General features: G+C 48.0%; 1 protein-coding gene across 2 annotated transcripts in view; it reads left to right on the top strand.

Moving 5' to 3' along the window:
* The window catches only part of LOC146863655 (long-chain-fatty-acid--CoA ligase ACSBG2-like), a 797,459-nt gene that overhangs the window by 697,987 nt on the left and 75,752 nt on the right, over positions 1-23,720 (top strand). For both annotated transcript variants that reach the window (XM_085627744.1, XM_085627747.1), the window contains 2 exons: positions 15,826-15,990; positions 16,619-16,800. In XM_085627744.1, the coding sequence (XP_085483870.1) occupies positions 15,826-15,990; positions 16,619-16,800 (347 nt within the window). The remainder of the gene's footprint in view (positions 1-15,825; positions 15,991-16,618; positions 16,801-23,720) is intronic.

The raw sequence follows: 23,720 nt of genomic DNA, 5'->3' as shown, positions 1-23,720 counted from the left end.
GTCTCGGAGTCTTTGTAATACTGACTGCACATGACCTATGTGTTTTTCCATAGAAGAGGAATATACAAGAATGTCATCTATGTATGCGATGACATAGACATCTAACATGTCTCTCAATACCTCATTGATGAAGTATTGGAACGCGGCTGGAGCGTTACAAAGCCCGAAGGGCATAACTAAATATTCGTAAAGTCCAAACTTAGTGCGAAAAGCTGTCTTCCACTCATCTCCTTTTTGGACTCGCACTAAGTGATATGCCCCTCGTAGATCCAACTTTGTAAAGATCTTGGCCTCCTTAACCTGGTCCAATAAAGACGATATTAACGGCAATGGGTATCGGTTTTTTATAGTGTTGTTATTCAGGCTGCGGTAGTCTATACAGCATCTGAGGCCTCCCTCTCGGTTAGGGATAAAAAAGAGAGGGGAAGAAGCAGGTGATCTGGAAGGACGAATAAAACCTATGCGTAGCATTTCATCCAAATACTCACGCAGGTAAAGGTTCTCTTTTTCAGTAAGCGCGTATATACGACTACAAGGGATCTGAGCCCCTGGTATCAGATCTATTCTACAATCATAGGGACGATGGGGCGGAAGAGTCGTAGCCTTTTGTTTGTCAAACACGTCCTTCCAATCCAGGTAACAGGAGGGGAGTTCAGGTTCCGTTTGTATAGAAGATCCTGACAACGGAGCTACTACTTTAGGTTGCTTAAAGCAATGTATACTGCAATAGTCTGAGGCAAATGAAACAGTTCTCTGTCTATGGTAGGATTATGCTGGGATAACCAAGACGCCCCTAATACAACCGGGAACTGGGGAGATTTAATCAAATCAAGTGATTGTTTCTGAATGTCTTTCTTCGATGCACATTCTTAAGGAAACTGTGGTGTGTGTAACCGGGTCTGATTTAATAGAGCTCCCATCAATAGTTCTGACTTCCTCTATTACTGCCTTTTTGTCACGGGGTATTTCTTTTTTAGTGGCCCACTGGCTGTCCATGAAATTACCGGTAGCACCAGAATCAACCATAGCGCGAACTTGAACACGTTGACTCCCCCCACTCTAACCAGATATCTACAAGGAAATGGGAGAGCATAGTACAAGAATGTTGGGAGACTATTAGACCTGAACCGCCTGAAATTCTTGTCCCCGTAGATCCCAGGCTACCTAGTTTCCCTTTTCTTTTTGTTTCTTTGGTTTGATGAGACAATTCTTTAAGAAATGCCCCTGTTTTCCACAATAAAGGCATAATTTCTGGTCACGACGTCGCTGTCTTTCCTTACTACTAATAGGCCCTTTTATGCTCCCTATCTGCATTGGTTCCCCATCTGTAGCAGGTCTTTCAGTCTCAGTGCGTCTCTCTCTATAGGTCAGAAGCCGTGCCTCCGTTCGACCCCTCTCTCTCCGCCGTTCATGTAATCGATGGTCAAGCTTCACTGTTAGATCCATAAGGGCCTTACACTCTTGGGGGGGGGGGGGGTCTACCACCTGGGCTAACAAATCTTTCAATTCATCTTTAAGCCCCCTGTAAAATAAAGCACTTCTTTTTTCTTCTGGCCATCTCGCTTCTACCACTAGACGATTAAATTCCGCAATATACGTAACTAATTCTTTTGAGCCTTGTTAGAAATGGGATTTCTGGTTGGCTAAGGCTTGCGCCAAAGTCAGGCAGAAACCACCACTCTAGTCAGGGCAAGGAAGTTACACGCCAAAGATAACCCCTGCTCACCCCCTTGGTAGCTTGGCACGAGCAGTCAGGCTTATCTCTGAGGCGATGTGTAAAGCGTTTGCGCGCGCACCCAGCAACAACACCCAAGGCCCACCACAAAGGAAACTCCACACAAGGTATTCTATAAAAATAGCCTTTGTATTATACACAACACATTAGATAAAAACACACACTCTACAATGTGCTAACAGGCACGGGCAGAATTTACAAGGGATTATATATACAGGGGACAGAGCCACCTGGACCGCTGTCCGGAATTAGCACTCTTAGAACATAGGAATAATACTGTAGTATAAAATAACATATGTAGCACACAACCAGTAACTACTGGTATCAGGTAAGTACCACCTACGCAACCCTAACCACCTTAGGAAAATATTGCGCAGGGAATCAGGACCTCACTAGCACCACCTGTACTAGGGAGAAAACAACCACCTAAGTATCACAATACCTGTAGGGGTCTAAGCACATAAACACATGATGCATAACATTCAGAGGTGTAAAGCAAAGCACATGACGCATAAACACATTCAGAGGTGCAGAAAAGGTACAATGGCGCCAAAACTCACATTAGCCACTACTGTGGCAGTCCCTGGGCCAACTGGCCTAGTAGGGGCAAGGACGCCCTGCGTCCAGAAAAGTCAGGGCGCGCCGGCGCAGGCTGCGCAAGCCAGAACACCGAGGCCACAACCTAAACGTTGCAGCTGCCCACTAAGTGCTGGACAGCTGGGAAGACGCTGGGGCCAACGTTGGAGCCTTCCAGGGCTCTGAATACCCAATCCTCGTGGCCCCCTGAGCCCCTCTGGGCTCTCCAACAAGAAATGCCCCCCTAGAGCCTCCGCGGCTCTGAACAACTCTGTGGGGCAAGGTGGGAGCGGCCCGCTGCCATCTGGGGCCGCTCTATCACTGAAGAAATGCCCCCTGAGCCTCGCAGGCTCTAAACAATAATGCGCCCCGCGTTGGAGCCTCAACCGGCTCTTAAACAAGCAATGCGGCCCCAACAAGGTCAGCTTGGAGCCCCACTCACCGGACTCAGCTGCGCCCGGGCCCTCTTCTCGGCATGCGGCGCCTCCTTTACTGCGGTGGGGCAGTCACCGCGCTCACTTGCCTTCGCCCGGGCCCCCTCCTGGGGCACGGGACTTTCTCCTGTCTGCTGTGGGAGAAGGGGGTGGGCTCCCGTACTCCTCCGAATCAGGCAGGGACACGCGGGACTCCACCTTCCGCACAGGAGCCCCGCCTGGAGGCTTCTTTGGTCGGGAGAGCGGGGTGGGCTTCCGCCTCTCTTTGGCAGTATCCCGGGTCTCCCCCAGCTCACGGGAGGCCCGTCTACTTCCGGGGGGCGCGTCACCAAAAGCCCCGCCCACAATCAGGGTTTCCCTGACACCTTCCGGGTCCTGGGTGTCCCGGAGGCCCGCCCTCGGCCGCCTGACTTCCTGTGAGCCCGGCCGCGGCGGTGATTTCCAAACTTGGCAATAAAAGGGGTAGGCTCCCTCGCGATGTGAAATATACGGCGGGGTGGGCACCCGCCGTGAAATTACGACAAATAGGCGGGGTGGGCACCCGCCAACGACCCCGGCAATGTCCCTGGCAGGGTGGGCACCTGCCAGAGGAATTCAGAATCTGTATAGACGGGGCAAACGCCGGGTGGGCACCGGCTGTTAGAAATAAAGCGCTCCTGAGCGCTAAAGGAAAATAAAAGCGCTTCCAAGCGCCTAGGGACACAGAGCACTCCCAGCGCTCCAGCCCAAAAAGCACCACAAAGTCCAACAAAGTTCTTCCCTGCATGCAGCAGGGCAGGGGTGGGGGCAAGGCTGGACCCAGAGCCAGCTCACTGAGCCTCCAGGCAGGGAGGTAGTCCAGGTGGCGGTCCTCTGGTCCAGCAGCAGCAGCAGCCCCCCCTCAGGTAAGATCCTGGCAGAGAACAGTTTCTGTGGGGACACAGCCCCATTTTTATACAGTACAACCCTTTGTCTTGGGTTCAGGGTGAGGGGGGAAAACCAGTCGCAGCTGGTTGGGGAGCACCCTTGATGTGCTCAGCCCCTCACTCTATTCACTGGCAGGGCTAGGGTCGTCAGTCGCACCACAGGGGGCGGGGCCAGCATTGTGTGTGGAAAACCCTGCCCTATTCAGGACCCAGGTGTACTCCTCCCACCCATCTAGCTGCTGATCTCCCCATTCACCACTGGGTGACTCATCCTGACTCTGGGGAATCCCTAGCCCGTCACATGACATGACCAGCCAATCACGCGACAGACACACTGCACACAGAAGTGCCCACCTCTAGAAGTGGCACTTCCACACTAGGTACATGCACGCCGCACACCATCGCGCAGCACTCACTCCCACGAGTCCGCACATAATAAACTCGGGCCTGCACACCCCACGCATCAGGAACTACTAGGGACACATACATTTCCCATGCATTCCTATGGGAGGGCAGGCCTATCTCACCACATGCACTCAGAGCACGCACGCACTTTACCCTGGGACACAGGGAAAGTGCGCAGAGACCAAAAAATTACCACACCAAGTCACCAGTAAAAAGCAAAAAAGTTCAGGGGTGAACCTGCCAGAAGGGCCAAGTCCAACAAGCCTTGTTTCAGATTTAGTAGTTCTGAATCTACTGATTGTATAAAGGAATGTCTATCAAATAACCTCTTTAGTTCTTCCTTGAATAGATTGTAATTGTATAACAGGGGATCATTCCTTTCTACTAAAGGGATTGACCATGTAGCTGCGACTCCTCCCAAATACGATAATACAAAAGCCACTTTGGCTTGTTCGGTAGGGAAACAAGCAGCCTTGCACATAAAGTGCAACTGACATTGATTAATAAAGGCTGCGAAGCGAGAGGAATCACCGGATTACTGACACCTGTTGGGGCGTAAAAGAGGAGGGATGACTTCCTTCAGCCCCTTTTGTGGCCTCTTGGGCTATACTTCTCTGTAACGTATCTACTCTTAAGGAAAGGACTTGTGTTTCTTTCTGCAAGTTCCCTAACATGCGCTAAATCTACTAACGTAATCTTATTCTCCTCCATCCTGACCAGGCAGAAAGTCCACGTGGGCTTCGCGTTCTGTCAGGCTCACCTGAGGTCTCTGCGGGGGCAGGAGGCAGGAACCAGATGATAATTCCCAACGTCCCTCCGCCACTTGCCCGCCCAACCAGGTCAAAGCAGAACAAGTGAGCGGGGGAAGAGGGGAGACGAGGGAAAAGAGAGACCGGGCAGGTTCAGCGCACCTCCAACACTTCAAAAGCCTCAGTGAGTTCCAAAAGACGTCCTGCAAACAGAAAGGTCACGTTAGCAACAGAGCAGCTTAACAAATGGGAAAGCTAGGCCTTACATAACTAAGCTTATGATAAGTGCAGTATTCTACCTGAATATCTCCCCTCTTCCACTTGTGTCCAAAAAGAATGGTGAAACGAATGACCGGTGTGGCGCTCCTAAACATAAAAAAGAGAATGTAAATATCTAAGCGCTCTATATCACGTTAACTATTAGTTTAGTATAGAAGGACTATCTTACCCTCTCCAATAGATGTCGCACCTGTAAAGTATAATGATTTCAAAATAGTATAGGTTGTTAACGGCACAACCTCTCAGCAAATAAATGCATACACAAAGTACGCAAGCACTCTATATCGTGTGGTTGTTTTATCTTAGCACAACCTTTCATCTCCACAAGGCGGTTGCTCACAAAAATGACTGCTATAGATAGGTCCCAGGACGACTAGTCCAGTATTTGACTCAACATAAAACATACGAGACAAAACAACATAAAATGTGTGAGAAGGGAGGTAGTGTCTAGTTTGACCAAGGTTCAACATATAACAAAGATGCAGATGCCAGAGCGCCTTTACAACGAGCCCTCACATAGCCAGCACTGGAGTGATTAGACAGTACAGTCGAGTCGCCGCTAATCAGCCATGCACTTTTAAGAATACTCTGGTCAAAGAGCCACTGAACGAAGCCCCAGCAATCAGCAACAGGAGCCTTTGAAAGAAGGGAGAGAACCACCTGACCACCGCTAGCGCGTTACCGCCACTCTGAGGATAAATCCTCCAAAGGGAAGAAGGCAACCGTCGAATTCCCGTGCCCCTGTAAGAGGCCTCAATTCAGCACCAGCGAAAGGCTCTCAATGGTTCCCAGGAAGGAATCGAGCGTGCCGCGTCACCGCTGCAAAAGGCGAGTCCTGGAAGCGGAAGAGCTGATCCGGAACTGACGTCACCGCAAACTAACAACTAGAACGCGAAGCACCCGCAGTTAGGACGCCTCTCTATTTATACTCGCAGGGACCTCCTTTTTTCCTCCGCGACGACTCTGACTTGGGCACAGGTATGACATTCCCTGATTGAGACAGTCCATGTCCCAACCTTCAAATTGAGGAAATGCTTATTTAAATATTTTTCATTTTTTTCAGGAATCCCTAACACTTGTAAGTTGTTCTCTCATACATTTCTCCATGTCCTCTAATTTTCCTCATCCTGATTCCATGACCACCCACTTGAGTTTGAGTTGCCTGAAGAGACTTCCAACTTCACAGAACAAATCTGAATGTCATTCAAGCAGCATTTATAATGTCCATTTTTTCAGAAGTTTTCCAGATGACAGCCTGTTTTTCAACATGCAAAGATTTCTAAGCCAGCAAGTCCTTTCCACATTCATCCCGGTACAGCTGAATTAGTCCGTAAATGGAGGATAACGTTGGAGTCTGAGAAGGACCATCCTGCTTCCGACCATTCCTCTGAAGTTGTAGAATTTAACCCTGGATGCAAGCCTGACTCAAAGTACACCTTTAGGAGCTGAGGCTGGCCAGAGGGTAGGGCATGAAAAGCTTTGCTCATTGTTGCAGCTCTGAGCATTTGTTGGTGTTAATTCAACCCCTTCACGGTCCCAAGACAGTTAATCTTCTTTGGCCCACTGGGCGGCATGTTGTCCAGAACTATGTATGATCAGTTCCTCCATTTGCTCAAACATAAGTGAAGATAAACGATTCAGTTCTGTCCCCCTCCCCAATCTGCATATTTTAACATTTTAGTGCCATTTGCCGTGAGCTTTTCTGTGATGATGTTGGTCAACTTTGCAAGCCTTTACTCTGTATTGGCTCGACTTTTGCTTCAGAACCTGAGAATGTATTTTGGCTACTTGCATCATAAAAACTACCAGAGGCCTCTGTGTCTCCGGGGTGGCTGGTGTTTGTGTGACATTGATTACAAGTAGATTTAGAATTGTCTAGAGGGACTGGTGGGGTTTAGCAGTTGAATTACTGACCGGTCAGGATTTTATACCTTCCAAGTCCGACATCCATTGTAACACAAGGGGACTATGCCCCACACTCCCAGCTTCATCAACTGATGAAGGACCCAAAGCCTCGAATGCCATTTGCCTATCACTGTTAGCAGGACCCATTCTCCTCCGTCAACATATAGAAGGGAAAATTTCATGTTTTCTGTGCGGTGGACCCCTGAATAGCAGCGTCCCTTGTCTGTGCCGGGGAACCCTGAATAGCTACGTCCTTTGTCCACTGATTCAGTGCTTTGTTGGTTTTGAGCAAGTTGCAGCGTCTCTCCCAGGACTTTCACATCTGCACCAGAGAAGCCCGGATCCGATCAAATGTGGCCCTTGTTACTCCAGTTGGGCCAAAGAGCGTGCTCCAGATGCTGCTGGTGCCTGCTTTGCTGAGCAAGTTGCCGATCAGCCGTGTAAACATCCATTGCCATGAAGTGCCATCAGTTCAGCAAACAGCAGCAAGAGATCCAGAGCGACCCCAGAAAATGCGGAGGCTGCAGCGGATGCGGAGGGTTGGGCCACAAGCGGCCACAGAAGATGCTGAGGCTGCCACTGCTGTGGGATGCAAGCAGCTGATGCCGAGGGTTGGGGCCACAAGCAGCCACAGAAGAAGCTGAGGCTGCCACGGCTGCTGGACGTGAGCAGCTGATGCCGAGGGTTGGGGCAACGAAGTTGCTGAGGCTGCCACGGCTGCAGGACGTGAGCAGCTGATGCCAAAAGTTGGGGCCACAGAAGATGCTGAGACTACCATGGCTGCGGGAAGCGAGCAGCTGATGTCGTGGGTTGGGTCCAGAAGATGCTGAGGCTGCCACGCCTGTGGGACGCGAGCAGCTAATGCCGAGGATTGGGGCCACAAGCGGCCACAGAAGAAGCTGAGGCTGGCACGGCTCCGGGACGTGAGCAGTTGATGCCGAGGGATGGGTCCAGAAGATGCTGAGGCTGCCACAGCAGTGGGACGTGAGCAGCTGAGGATGAGGGTTGGAGCCACAAGTGGCCACAGAAGAAGCTGAGGCTGCCATGACTGTGGGACGTGAGCAGCTGATGCCGATGGTTGGGGCCAGAAGATGCTGAGGCTGCCACGGCTGCAGGACGTGCGCAGCTGATGCAGAGGGTTGGGGCCAGAAGATGCTGAGGCTGCCACGGCTGTGGAACGGGCCCAGCTGATGCCGAGGTTTGGGGCCACAAGCAAGAAGAATCCACATCGCCTCAACCCACAGAGCAGTCGGCACAAATCCTCCGATGACTGGCCAATTATACATGTCCTCCACTTAAAGATGAGTGGATAATAGTGCCAGAAATCCAGAGGGTCTTTCTTTTTCTGTCTGCAGCGATGCGGCTGCTGATTAGTGGGTCTCCCAACCTTGGCTCGCGATCAGCCTCGCTCCACCATCTTGTTTGCAGCCCATTTTGCAAGAACTCAAGGCTACTGTTTAGACTGGAGTCTGTGAGTAAGTGCCCTCTTTCTTGCATGGTATGCCCCCCCCCTTTTTGCTGAATTGCTGATGTGCTTTGCCTGAGTGTGCCCTGGGCTCCTGCCAATCAGATACCCAGGGCCTGTGTTCCTTCCCTAAAACTGCATTGAAGCCTAAACCTAATTGGCATTTCTGACCACATGCCAGCCCCTGGTAAATGGTACCATAGGTACCCAGAACACTGTGACCAGAGAAGGCCCCTAAGGGCTGCAGCACTTATTGTGCCACCCTTAGAGGCCCTGTACCCTGACACAAACTGCCGGTGCAGGCTGAGTGTCTGGGTGCAGAACAAAACAAAGAGTCAACATGGCACACAGCCCTGTGTGCCATGCCCACAAACCACTGCCCTGGCATAAATCAGTCACCCCTCTAGCTAGGTGCTGTATGCCAGTGGTGAGGGTACAGGTGCTTGAGCTCTGTAACCCTACAGTGCCCAGGTCCATTCTTGGGCCCTGTAAGTGCAGTGCTGCCATTAAGAGTATATGGTGCTGGGAGGTTGTCATTACAAACTCCACAGCACCATAATGGCTACACTGAAGACTGGGAAGTTTGGTATCAAACTTCTCAGCACATTAAACCCACACTGATGCCAGTGTGGGATTTAATGTAAAATGCACCACAGAGGGCATCTTAGAGATACCCCCTGAAAAACGACCAACTACCAGTGACCTGAGTGAGTGGCTGCGCAGGCTGCCACCACCAGACAGGTTTCAGGACCCCTGGGTCGAGGGCCTGCTGCTCTCTGGGGCATGAAAGAATGCACATCCTGGGACGAGGTGCCAAGCCTCCTCCCCCAGGATGGGAGAAGGAGAAGCTTCATAGGCATGCCGCCTTTGTGAGCCTCTCCAGACCATTTGCTGATTTCAGCAACTGGTCCCCACTGGCTCTACCCCCCACTTTGGGTGGGAGAGCCAGCGGGAAAAACAAGTGAGGAAGAGAGGTGTGCCCACCTCTGCCAACTCCACCCCTAAGGTGGGGGAGGCAAGGTGAAGCACAACCTCGAGTCCCCGCCATCTTGAGGATGGGGGGACCCAGCCAACAAGGAACAGGCTCCTGCCCCCCCTCCCACTGGAGAGTGGCAGAATAGGGGGTGTACCCACCCCAGGGAAGGGACCCATTGGTCCCTGCCCTTTACCTACCTGTAACGCCCCTAAATGTTGTATTTAGGGGCACCCTGAATCTTACTTCCTCAGATCCAGCAACCAAAGGAAAAAGACGAGAAACTGTGCAGAGCTAACAAGAGGACGACGCCCACTGACTTTTCCCAGCCCTACAGGCCTGTCACCCCTCAAACCTGCTCCTGCAAAACCCCGGCATGCCCAGCGGTCAGCAACCTCAAAAACCCCGAAGGACCTGCCTGCATTCACTTTCCAAGCTGTTTCTCCCGTGAACACTGGACGTGTTTGAACTGCAGCTTCTGATGCCAGCCAGAAACCACGAATCCAGCCCACTCTGCACCCGCCGAGCCCGGCCCGAGCTTGAGTGGAAAAACACCACGAGGAGATCACCCCCGGCGATCCTGACCTGAGATCCGGTGACCCCTGGCCTGCCTCAAGCCTCCAGACGACAGCCTCAATCCAGAGGACCCCCCCTACCGCGACGAGAAAATCCGACGTCCCAAGGCACCCCTGCACCCGATGCCCCGCGGCCTTGTGTGCCCAACCCAGCGGTGCCTAACCAACCCTCAACATCCCAACTTACCCCTCGAAGAGGTGGTCACTCCTGCAAGATCCTAGTCCCCGAGCCTGCAGTGTTTTGTGTGTCCCGGAGAATCTCCATTTAAATCAACAGGGCACCCGACCTCAAAACAGCACCCTGCACCCGTCTGCCCTGGTGCCGTTGAGGGTGCCCCTTTTGTGATAACCTGGTCCCCACCTTGCCCTGAGCTTAACCCTAGGAGCTTTGCTCCCACAACCCGTGGCCTGCTTGCCAGCAGCCGCCAACTGGAGTCCCCCTATCCTCCATAGGTTAACATTGGACCTCAACACTCTGCACCCGGCCACCCTAGTGCCACTGGGGGTGCAACAGTGCATTACTGACCCTCGGAGACCCCTGAGTCTAACCCCAGAACCCTAACTCAAAAGACCAATTACCTACCTGGAAACCGATAACCTCTTTTTCCTCATAGAATAATATAGAAACTTTTTAGGAGAAAAAGTGTCAGGGTCGACCTTTGAAAATTACAAATATTCCTTAAAAATCAACCGAAAAACGCATTTTGTCAACTGTTTTCAGGAAATGTCCCAGTGCTGAACCTAGGTATCCAGCACTGAGTAAGAAAAAGTATCGTTAACATAACTTACCTGCTAAGTGAATTTCCTCCCATAGAATAACATTGGTGATTCTACGTGAAAAAGGTTTTGTCAACTTTTGAAATGCAATAATCTTTAAAGGTCGTACCTCTAACTAAAACTCATTTACTCACCTGTTTTCAGGAAATGTCCTAGGGCTGAATCTAGGATCCAGCCCTGTGTTAGTAAAAGTAATCTGAAAAGTAACTTTTTTTACTTAAAAAGCCCATTCATTCGAATGTACTATACCTGTAATGTGTTGCAAAACTGCTTACTTAAAACTGTAACCAAAACCAGTACAAGTTAAACTGCAATTTTGAACTGTTCATACAAGTAATTTACTACTGAAAAGTATTTTTTATGCTTACTTGTACCAGGCTTGCTTGGTTCTAGATATAAATCTGTATATTTTGTATACAAAAACAATTGGCCTAGAGTTCAGTTCTTGAGTGTGTGAGACTATTTGCTGACTGAGTGTGTACATCAAATGCTTTACACTGTCCTCTGATCGTTCCTTACTGCTCGACCAAGTTACCACTTTAGAGAGTAAGGTTCTATCTAACTTTAACCTCTGCCAAAAATCTGGAGACCCTTGGACTCTATACACACTGTACCTCACTTTGGTGCAGTATATATAGAGCCAGTTTCTTAGAGTCAAAATGTTTTCTTGTTTATAAATGCTTAATATCCAGCACTGACGTTCCACACAAGGCCAAACGTTGGTAAATGGCTATGATCTGGAGAGCCAGTGTATGTGCGCAAACAACCATATCTTCACCAGGACAAATAAAGCTTGTACATGGATATGAAATAGTATTGAATATATCCAAGGTCTGCACCCAGACTGTTGGCTCTGATCCGTTCTATCCGTATATAATGCTTTTTAAAATATTAGATTTCTCGGCCACTAACTATGATATAGCTGTCTGCTGTTCATTCAGAAATCATAGTAAACAAAATTCTGCATTAGAAATAAAATGTCACCCAAATCCTATTTGTTTTATGCATCAATTATCTATGTAGATTTGTCCATATTCATTAAAGAAAAAGATCTGAGACAATATCTTTCAGTCTTTCGTATAACCTCTTCTATTTCTTGTCTTCTATTCAAATACGTTTTACAGTTTCTTTATTACGTTTAGCAAACTCCTTTTCTTTTTGATACATTTTTTAGAAGTTTGTATCGTCATGGGTTTATTTGTAGTGGTATTTGGGTTTTTTCCTTGTCTCATTCGAACGTTTTTGGTTGGTTTTTCTCTGGCAAGGTCACTAAGGAAGCTTCCATGTTACATGTAAAAACATCTTTGGCCTTATGAGTGGCCGAAGACGTTTCGTTTCACGCCTCTATCGACAGTGGTCTGTAAAGACTAATATAAAATGAACCATTGGCTGGGCCACGTTTGTCAGAACACACAGTATTGTTCTGTTTGTTGCTAGTTGAAGAGATGTTTGTGTGGTTGTTTGATAGAGAGTGTTATCTGGTCTTTTGAGCTCAGCTTGTGCGCCACAGTTTGGGCCTATCCAATAGAGCACTCTTGGCTCTCACCTAACACCTGTGCTTCTAGCCTGTGAGCCCTATGAAGCGTAGGGAGCAGTCTGGCACCAAGGCCCTCCCATGGGATGTAGCCCAGGGGGAAGTCCGTATGGAGACCTACAAAGAGACCTGTCGGACACTCCTCATGAGATGCTTGAATGGGAGTCCACAAACAGTTAACCAGAAGCATTCTCACTTCTACAATGTTAAATCCTACGTTACCATAGTACAGAGTATGTTGAGACAGATTCTTCTGATAACTCCTGTGCGGGAGAACGGTTACGAAGGCAAAAAAAAGTACGGCATACTTTACGAAAATATCAAACATTATGTAGGCAGCCTGACAGGAACCCTGCTCAGTCTCTACTGTGATGAGATATGTAGTAACAGGTCAATTTATTTGCCTTTCATGAACTGGAGGCAGCCCTTGCCTGTGTAACCCCCGGATGTTGGATGCAGCCAGTCTGTGTAGCCCCCAGATGTTGGAGGCAGCCCTTCCATGTCTAGCCCCCGGATGTTGGATGCAGCCAGTCTGTATAGCCCCCAGATGTTGGAGGCAGCCCTTGCCTGTCTAGCCCCTGGATGTCACTGACGTGCTTACCCCTATGAGGAGCATGTCCATCAGAGGTCTCCCTTCATGATGGTCTTTCCTTTTTAGCTAACTGGCTCACTGAAAATGAGGGGATATTGTTGTTTCCAAGGCATTGGTGAGAATTGTACACACTACTAGTACTAGCAATGAAAACTTGTTTGCAGTTCAACGGCTACATGAATATTATATAAAAACAGTCCTCACTAAAAGAAAGCCAAGATATCAAACGTACTCTGAATGATATGAGCCAAAATTAATGTATACTGCTGTAATTGTACATCTGGGGGCTTTGACTTTGGTTGATGGGTTACAGGGAAGAGGCCTGTTTGGAAATGACACTTGGTTTGGTTGTCCTTTCAGGGTTAACTCTGTTCAACTAAATGTAACAAACTGAGTGAAGAAATGCTTGGCATGTTCTCATCCAGTTGCAATTGCACGCAGTTAAATTGTTTTTGCCCTCTGTTCCTCCAGATGGATACCAGCCTTGGTCATGTCAGTCTTGCTCTTGCTCCAATAGGAACATTCCATCCCAAACTGCCAGGCCAGCTCTTCCTTAGACAGAAACACAAACGACCCCAGACTGGTTTTGACCCACTTGGACATGGTCAGTGAAGTATCGCTCCATTCCTGTGGCACAGTGAGCACAGGCCCACCTTTGGGTGTGCCAGCCTGCTACAACAAACCAAGTGGAATAAGGATTGCTTGAATTATTCTCCGTGCTTAACCGTACAGGAGAGAGTATGCCAGCAAATACGGCACCTTGTTGGAGCCAGAGCCCAAGGACCCAGATGAAGGGGCAAGCCAGTCTTGGGGTGTCTGACCAGCAGAAGAGACGGTGCGGCTCAGGGGAGTATCATGAGGATGGGATACCTTCCAAAAGCCACAGTGACAGGATGAGTTTTTCAAATATGCTGTATTTGAGGTAATTTTCCAGTGTTAAGTAAAGGGGCAGTGTGTTCCGGAGACAGACGCCCTGGAAGTTAAAGGACCGACTACCAGTCCATCTGGATCTGAACCATCGGGCCACCACTTAGGCCATCTTTCAAGATCTGGGGCTTTTGGGTGGTTGCTGGAGAAGGAACATTTTTCAAGGGTGGTTTGGTGCACAGCCAAGAAGGAACTTATGAGCGAATTCGAATTTTAAAGGATTCTCTTTCCTAACAAGTGGAAGTTCTAGGGTGAAGGTGTAATGTGGTCTTGATGTTTGAGGCAAAGCCAAGGGAGGCTGTATAATTTGAGTTCTGTAAGAAAAGTGAGGAGAGAGTCTGCGTAGGGTGTTTCAGTAGTCCCCACAGTACGTGGTGATCCTCTAGTAGCAATGAAGCAGTGGCAAGACCCTCTTCAGAAACCATACATGGTGGAAGGTAGCCTGCTGCATTGCTCTACTGAAAAAAATTCAATTTCTAAAAATGTTTTTAGTCCTAATTTGACTTTCCACACGACCTAACCTGGTCTCTATATCCGGCCCTTGTTCCATCGCGGTCAGCCCTAATTTTTTTTACTTTGACCCTGTTCAGCATAGTCCGATACCTGCGGTTGTCTTTGCTCCTTTTGGTGCTAGAAACACCTATAACCTTTAAAAATCAGATCTCTGGTTTCCTACACCTGATTTTTGTAGTTCTTGGTGTATATGTGCTCATTACAATTGTCTGTTTTTAAGAACTAGAGTGGGATTTTTGTCTCCTTTTTACCTATTCTGATACTATTAAATACACATTTCTCCTTCGTAAAACATGTCTGCTCTGTGCTACAGCTTCCTCGGGTTGCGCTCTGGTTTAAATTGAGACCTAATAGGACCTAGTCTGTAATAGGCCATTATTACTTGAAGAGGGCTACTATCCGCTTCAACGAATTATCCACTTTCTCAGGGGCCTCCAAGGCCGGTGGGGCAGAGTCATCCATGAGGGCCCTAATAGAATCCATTTTGCTGACAGTAAAGTGCCAGAGGACCGTCGAGGAAGGAGACGGCAGATGAAGTGGGACAAAGTCTCGCTGTAGATGTGAAACAGTTCCTTGGTGGAGCTGGATGATTCAGTAATGTGGATCTAGAGGTATCCCTCCTCTGCCCCTGAAGTGGACCTGGCAAACCATGTGAGATCTCATGGGGGTTTGTTTTTATTCCAGTGGGGCAGACGATCTGTGAACCATTTGTTCGATTTCGGGTAAGTTTTAACTCTAGGGCACTAAGATATTAGGAGTCTGGGCTAACTTGAAATGTGGACCTTGTTATGTAATTGTATATGCCAAACCACTTACTGTGTACATCGTACTGTTCTCTATTGAAGCATATGGTTAATAAAAAGAATTAAAAAAGACTGGGCTAACTTGAATCCAGGTGAGCGGAGATATCTGGAGTCTCTATGGGAGGGTCTCGGGTTCCCAACGGGACTTGGAACAGGACTTCCTGTTGTATTGTAAGGCTTCACTGGAAGGTCTTTAACAATCTTAAAAGCTTGAACTACAAAGTTTGTTTTCAATATGGAATGGACTATGAAGTAAATGAACCAGGATAGCAAGAGGATTTCTGTGATCTGTAGCTCAGACAGAAAGAACAATAAAGCGACCATAACCATGCTCATGGCTTGGCTTCCTTAGGAACTGAATATGACCCAGGAAGTCCAAGTCATGCAACACCATCAGCACCCTGCATTCTTGTGGTTTGATCTCTTTCGAAATAATGACAAACTGCAGATTATGAGCTAAAACGTGAGTGACCAGAGTCCCAAATGACATGCCTCTTGATAGGTAGGGGGTGTGCGTGTGTTTGTATGTCTGTGGAGTCGGGTATAATGAACCAATGCAAAGTTCCTCTACTTTTCTTAATTTTCTCGGCTTTCCAAGCCCCTGATTTCCTTGCTGGGTTTCTTGGAGAGTTCTACTCTAGCTCCTGGTATCTAACTAAGCTCCCTTTTGGTTTGCAGCTGACGTGGGTAGTGAAACAAGCTTGTAAAGCACTGGATGTTGCGGACCAGGAAGTGCTGATCAGTTACCTGCCCTTGAGCCATGTTGCAGCTCAGCTCCTGGACCTCTGGCTGCCCATATGTAGTGGAGGAACTACATATTTTGCAGACCCAGATGCCCTCAAGGTAAATGCAGAGGAACTAAACCTCTGTGTAGGACGAATGCTGACATGAACATGGCATCTCATGGGCAACCTGCCCTCTTGTGAAGGGTTTGCCAGCTATTAACAAACTAATCTTGCTCTTCCCCTTGAATAAACACACATACGTGGGAAACAATTTGGCATTTGGGGAAGCAAGTTGAGAGTAAAACTGGCGCTGCTGCATCCTGTGGGCAGTCTGCTGGAAGGGAGCGTGATTAGCTTACACAGTAATGCATGTTTATACCTCTATTAGCTGGAAAATCTTAGATTGGCGGATCTTGTAGCCATAGTTAAGTCCAGCCCTAGTCCTTTAAACCTTGTGTTGTAGATTGGCCAGACAGGTGTAATGTGAAATGTTTCAAACTTGCTTCCACACCACTGCCTGTGTTGGAAATTCCATATTTTCTGGCCTGTCAAACACCATTGAATTCATATCTTTGTCAGCCAGTGGAAGCCTTCAGGTCTCTTTCTCCATAGTGGCACATCGAGTACCCGCATTATGATCACTTTGGTGCATATCATTTTTTCTGGTTTGTCCTTAATACATTGTTAAACACAGGTAGGTGAATTGAGACCACAACCATTCCCTGCTTCTTCCTTTTTGTTCACAGGGCTCCTTGATCACCACGCTGCGAGAGGTGCGCCCCACTGGCTTTCTTGGGGTGCCAAGAGTGTGGGAAAAGATCCAAGAACGGATGAAGGCCCTGGGTGCCAAATCGTCTCTCATCCAAAGGAAAGTAGCTGCCTGGGCCAAGAGTGTTGGTCTGCAGGCCAGCTACAATCGCATGAACGGGTAGGGTACGATCTCTTGACCAGATGATACTTGCATCTTCAAATGCCTTTTTCTTAAACACTTGTCATACTTCCATTAGACGTGTGTCTGCAATGTGTGCAGAAAGCACGCTATTTAATCTTATTTTTAATATGGGTTGTCCATGTTAATGCTACAACTTTGATTATCTTCATCTTAATAAGATGCACTCCTTATCAGGACCTGGCTTTTCCTGTGGCATAATACTAAAATGCTGTCTTATACAGAAGAATCTCTCTCCATAGGCAGGATCCTTGTGACCTATTTCTGTAAAGATGTAGGCTTGTGTGCATAGTGTAATATGCTATTTATTGCCATTGAGTGTAGTGGTAGGCCATGATTCACAAGAGGCAAACCCTTGTGTGGGTGGTGATCCCCCTCCACTCCCTCAATGGTAACAGATAGTACATTTCGCAATGTGGATGTGCGGTTTATGCTATACATTTTTATTCTGCTTGTTCAGTACTTTAAAAAAAAAAAAAAGGTGAACCAGATAACAAGGGCCCCCTCCCTGAGCCATGGATCGGGCCAGGGACCTCATCTCCCCCTGCCCCTCCCCCCCCCCCCCCCCCCCCCCCCCAAGGGGTTTTTGGTGACAGATGGAGGAGGGTGAACCTCTCCCTGACCTCTAGTACTCCAAGGAGAAAGATGGGTCTGTGGAAGCAGTAATCCTTTTGCCCAGCTTAACTCCCGAACAGCAGAGAGACTACCACCAAGTATTAGGACAGTACTCCTCTCTTTTCTCCCTTACTGCTGGGACTACCCACCTGTATTTCCATGATGTGGACATAGGGAACAACTTCTCTGTAAGAATAAATCTTACAGGTTGTCGGATACAGTGAGGTCCAGCATTAAGAGTGAAGTCTATAAAATGCTGTAGTTAGTGGTGTTAGAACTCTCCAGTAGCCCCTGGTCCGGTCCTGTGGTTCTGGTACCAAAAGCTGCCCCACCGGGCACCACACTTGAACTGAGGTTCTGTTTGGATTATAGAAGGCTTAACTCAGTGACAAAGACTGTTGCTCATCCCACCCCGAAGGCTGATGAGCTTTTTGACTGGTTAGGGGCTGCCCAGTACTTGCATACCTTTGATCTTACATCAGGGTATTGGCAGATCACCCTAACAAAGTGCCAATGAGAAACAAGCCACTACCAATTTTGTGTGATTCCCTTTGGACTCAAGATTTCCCCTGCCACCTTCTAGAACGTTGGTGAGCCAGGTTCTACCTGGATGACATAGCTCTCTCCACTAGCAATTGGAAGGACCGCCTTTTCACCTCCAGGAAGTGTTTCAGGCTCTGCAACAGGGAGGCCTCACTACAAAGGCCAGATAGGCCGGTGTATGTGGTGTACAGGACACCTGGTGGGCAGGGGTGAGGTGCAGCCGCTCCTGGCCAAGATGGAGATGATCATTGCTTGGGAGGCCGCCAAACTCCAGACTGAGGCCAGAACATTCCTGGGCCTCACTGGGTTCTTCATGAGGTTTATCAGGGGATATGGCACCATTGTTGCCCCCTAATCAGACTGACCACAGGCTCCTCAGGTGGCTGATGCACATGAAGGGCGAGAATCCAAAATTGTTGAGGTGGCCCATTTTCCTACGGGGTGGGACACAGACCAGGGGTAGACCAAGCCAATGCTGATGGTCTATCCAGGTTTTTCCACTTTAGTGATGAGAACTCTCTAGAGGTTGGGTAGATGTCCCCACTTTCTGCTGCGGGGCACGTGTTAGTCCAGTCATACTTAGGGTGGTCTTGCCCCAACCTTTTTGGCTGCTTACCTCCTCTTTTTGCTGATTATTTTTGTTGGCCTTAGGACTCTGAGCACTTTACCACTGTTGACCAGTGCTAAAGTGCATGTGCTTCTTCCCTAAACATGGTAACATTGGTGTATACACATTTGGCTTATTTATTTTACTTTTAAGTCCCTCGTAAAAAGGTATACCATATATCCAGTGGGTGTAAATTAAATGCTAGTAGTGGGCCTGCAGCAGTGATTGTGCCACCCACACAAGTAGCCTTTCAAACCTGCTTCAGGGCTGAGACTGCAGGGTCTATGGATGCAGTTAAACACACAAGATGATGGACGGAATGTTGCGCGTTGGCAAAACATTCACCCCCAGTCACAGATCTGGGTTTAATCCATCGTTATTTTGCTCACCACGCCACCCCAGTTCATAAATGGCCATATGCAAATCAGTCTTGACCCTGTGCCCCAAGGGAACAGTCCAGCCCGAACTGCCAAGCCATGTCTTCCCTAGACCGGAATCAAGCATCCTAGGACCGGTTTCGGGGTCATATGCCCATGTCTGAACTGGGCTGGCGTGGTGAGCAAAATAACGATGGATTAAACCCAGATCTGTGACTGGGGGTGAATGTTTTGCCAATGTGCAACATTCCGTCCATCATCTTGTGTGTTTTGCTGTAAGCTCTATGTGGGAAGGGTATGCGCAGACGTGGGTCCCGTGCTCACTACACCACTGGAGTCAAGCTATCCTGGCTGAAGAGGGGTGAAAACCCAAAACCGGTCCTAGGATGCTTGATTCCGGTCCAGGGAAGACGTGGCTTGGCAGTTCGGGCTGGACTGTTTCCTTGAGGCACAGGGTCAAGACTGATTTGCATATGGCCATGTCTGAACTGGGCTGGCGTGGTGAGCAAAATAACGATGGATTAAACCCAGATCTGTGACTGGGGGTGAATGTTTTGCCAATGTGCAACATTCCGTCCATCATCTTGTGTGTTTGGTCTATGGATGCAGTTAACTGGCACTTCGACTTGGCATTTAAAACCCTTTTTCCAAACCCTAAACTCCCCTTTTATTACACACAAGTCACCCTTAAGGTATGACCTAGGTAGTCCTAAAGGCAGGGTGCTGTGTAACTAAAAGGTAGGGCATGTACTTTTAAGTTTTACATGTCCTGTTATTGAAAACGGCTACATTTATTTTTCACTACTGTGAAGCTCCCATTGCACTCATTTAGGGAATTTTAGGGCCCTTAAGGAGTCCTTTGAAACAATTTATGTTGATGATATAGGGTCTTTGCCACCTGTCAATACGAACATATACTGGTAACTACATAGCTGTACACACCTTAATGGGGTTGGCTTGGCTACAATGCAGTGGCTCACATGGTGCGAAAATGCATCTGCTTGCAATGGGAGGAGTTAGACATCCTCACACCGCAGTGTCAAGTCATCTGTGTGTGCCTTACTTGAACTGGGAGCTCAGCTAATTGAAACTGATTTTATTACTCTACAATATTGGCATTCATTCTTTCCTGGGAATAATGGCGTGATTGCAAGGAGCAACCGGACTGTTAAGCAAATCTTGGCTTCAAGTTTCTTAAGCAGTGATTGAGAAACCTATATAGCACCAGCAAGTAATTAACAATCTCCCAAGGTGAGTATAGTGTGAGATTGCACACAGGTTTAAATGTAGTTTAAAACTAAGGTTTATTCCAGATATTCTATGTTTCAAAAATCTCTGTACACCAGCGTACTTTGCTTGTCTGCATGACTTACAAGAAACGAGTGAAAACAATACAGCAGGCTCTACATTGTCAGTCAAGCAAGGTTGCTGGGTGGCTTCCAAAGTCTGGTGACCAAGAACTTGATTTAGATTTTGGCAGGACTACCGTCGTCCCGCCATGGCAGCAGTTCCAAGCATTCCGTCTAGCTGATGGCCTTCTGTCTGCCGTATTTGTGTGGCATCAACAGTTTCTCGCCATGTCAGCAGTCTTCTCTGCTGGCTAACAGTAGTCCGTTACCGGCAAGCCAGCTGGTTTGCATCAAGTATATTTAGCTGTCCCAGTTGTGCTGGCGGCGGATTTATGATGAAGTGAGTCCCTGGCTGTGTGGAGATTGCCTCACTACACACAAACGTTGTGAATGGGTCAAAATGTAAAAATAGGTTATGTGTAATGCCCTTGTGTTGTCAAACATCATAGTACACCAACATACACACACTATTGAATGTACACCCAGAGACACCACAAGCACAACACCCACAACCACCACCAAATAAATATCTGTTTCAATACAGTGTGTGCATCTTACCGCTAGAAGTTGCAAGATAAAAACTTATGAATGACACAAATAATATAAGAGCAGTGTACAAAAACACGAGGCTAAAGTAAATTCTAACCTGCAATTCATAGTAAGATGTGTAATAAACGTACCTTAGATCCCGGTGACACCAGAGTGGATTGGCGTTGTGGTAAAGTTCTAGCAGCAAAGGAGGGACCTGGACAATGGGTATTAACATGGAAACGGAAGTTGGGAACATGGAGAAGGGATGTTTTCACTTAATTTCCTTTGATTCTGCCAACTCAAAGTAGGTGGTTTCACTGACGGCAAGGCACATCATGATTAGATTGGCAGGAATCCCGGCTGGACTCCCGCCGACAGCTTCTACTGCCTCTGTCGAGACAGCAGGGAAATCCTGGGTGAGTTGGTCGGATGTTGGCGGTGTTTCGTTAATGGACCCACCAATATCTAAATGCACAGGGCGGACCGCCAAGTAGGTGAGTTGTGAAACCATTGGAAATCTGACGTGGGACCATTACTGCCAAGATCGAAATAGGGCCCAAGTCTGAGAAAAGATTGCAACTAAACATCTGATTAATCATACAGAGCCCCAGTGTCAGTCATCCCCGCAAAGGGGCAAGTATTTGTAATTATCCAGTATTGGGTTATTTTTCATAGATTCACATGCCTGAATCATTCCCCGTCGCCGAGGCGAAAGTCCCACGGTAAATTACAAAAGTAGTGCCATAAGTAAATAGCAGTAGTAGGCTAAAAGAAAAAGTCTAAGGCCCAAATCTTAGTAGCCTATCTACATCATTATAGTAAAAAGAACCAAAAGACCTCTCCAACCAATCAGCTACCAGCACCCTCTAGAACGCTCTCAGCAAGCAGAAGCAGTTCTCCTCAGATTTTCACTGCGCGTCGTGTGGAAGGGAGTCTCCCTGAGTGCCAGCTCAGTTCTTCTCTTCAACTCTTCAGAATGTCTGACAGGAAAGCTCTCTTCAAGCGCTACGGGACCTGTGAAAAGAAGAGGCTCCATGTTGATGGTCAGCATAAAAACTGCATTTATTGCCTTTATCTTAAGCATGTGGCGAAGGATTGCCAGATCTGCCGTACTTTCCCTACTAAGACTTGGGGATAGAGAGGCAAGACTGCTTTTGTGGCTCAAATCTTCGGCTGAGGAGGATGACCAAGCCTCAACTTCTAGCAAAAGAGCTAGATCCCATGACAGCTCTTCAAGTGAGGGAAGAAAACACCATAAATCTTCCCATGATGTTTCTGACCCTTCACAGAGGTCACCTATGCTTTCCTCTGGGTCAGCGCTGTCTCCACCCTCTACATCGGTCAAGGAGTCTAAGAAGATAGCTACTTCAAAAACTGTGTAAAAGCCATGTCAAATCTCTCACTTTGACTCCGTCGGCGATTTCTGTGACCTCTTCTGCCCCATCATCGACAGCTACTGTCTCGACGACGGCCATTACTGCGCCTATTCTGTCTACTAGAATCTCAATCACGATTAAGAAGCCTGTTTTTGACGAATCGTCGATGAGAAAGTCATCAAAGACCATGTCGACGTTGAGTCAATCGATGACGGTGCCGTCGACGAAGCCTCTACCGTCGACGAAGATATTATCATCAACGAAGATTAACTCATGGTCAACTGTCCCGTCGACGACCGCATCAGCGAAGACTCCGTCGACGACAATCCCGTCGACGAAGAGCCCGTTGACGACTGATTTACCAGTCCCATCTCATGTATCAGCGGTTATGCCTTTGCCTTCACAATCAACGCCCATATCGTCTGGACCTTTTCAACTCAAGACATTTCAAAGGCATCAAGATTACAGTAAAATCTCTTCGCTTCTGCCTTCACACCATTTGGAAACTTACGTTGAAGATTAAGACTGAGGATGAAGACGATGAGGGACCATTTGGCACTGCTCGCCGTTCTTCTGAGCTTGACATTAAGTGTCAAGACGATGACGACGATGATTACCAGCAACAATATTACCAGGAAGAGCTTATCATTCCATACCATATATTTCCTCGAAGGGAGTCGCGCCAGAGGGAAATGAGTCACCTCCCTCCATCGCTCATACAGGATCTCCAGGCCATGCTAGCGGATTACCGTCAAAGGTTTCCCCCACAACAGGCTGTCCCAGAAAATCCACCCCCACCAGTGGTGGTCCCTGATCTGGTACCTCAGTCTGAGGTTCCTGTTACACCGGCTCATCCTTTGGGTCCATCTGAACGGGTGCACCATGACACTACATCCTCTGAGGAGGAGGTTGAAGAGGGAGAATTACCTGAAATTGCTAATATTACGGATCCCTGGGACAAATATATAATACCGATGCCTTCTCCACCCCTTCCTCTACCTTCTGATTCTCCCCCTGAGGACATCGGGGGCTTTCATAATTTAATGCAGCGAGTGGCAGCTAGATTCCAGCTGCCTGTTACAGTTGAGCAGACAGGCTGGTTTTTTTTGCATGATTTCACGGAAGAGTCTAGGAAGATCACGCGAGCTGTACCAATCATTGACTATATCTGGAATGAAGGGGTTAAGATAATCAAGACACCTGCGTCTATTCCGGCAGTGCTTCCTCAAATAGAGAAAAAGTTCTGTGCTCCTGCTACCAGCCCATCTTGTCTTATTGGTCATCCACGACCAGATTCAGTTTTTCTCAAGCTGCCCAACAACGATCTAAAAATCCTGCGACGCTCATCACCTCACCGCCTGATGAGCAAGGACGGAGGCTGGATCTTCTAGGTAAAAAACAATTCTCTACCATGGCAGCGGCCTCGATTAGAGACGGTAACTCTATGGCGATAATAGGCCGTTATGACCGTCAGATGTGGTCAGATATGGCGGGGCTTATT

This window comes from Triturus cristatus, chromosome 2_1, assembly GCF_964204655.1.
Source record: "Triturus cristatus chromosome 2_1, aTriCri1.1, whole genome shotgun sequence".
Lineage (NCBI taxonomy): Eukaryota > Metazoa > Chordata > Amphibia > Caudata > Salamandridae > Triturus > Triturus cristatus.
Note: the sequence above shows the minus strand (reverse complement) of the source record. Positions and strands in the feature narration are given on the sequence as shown.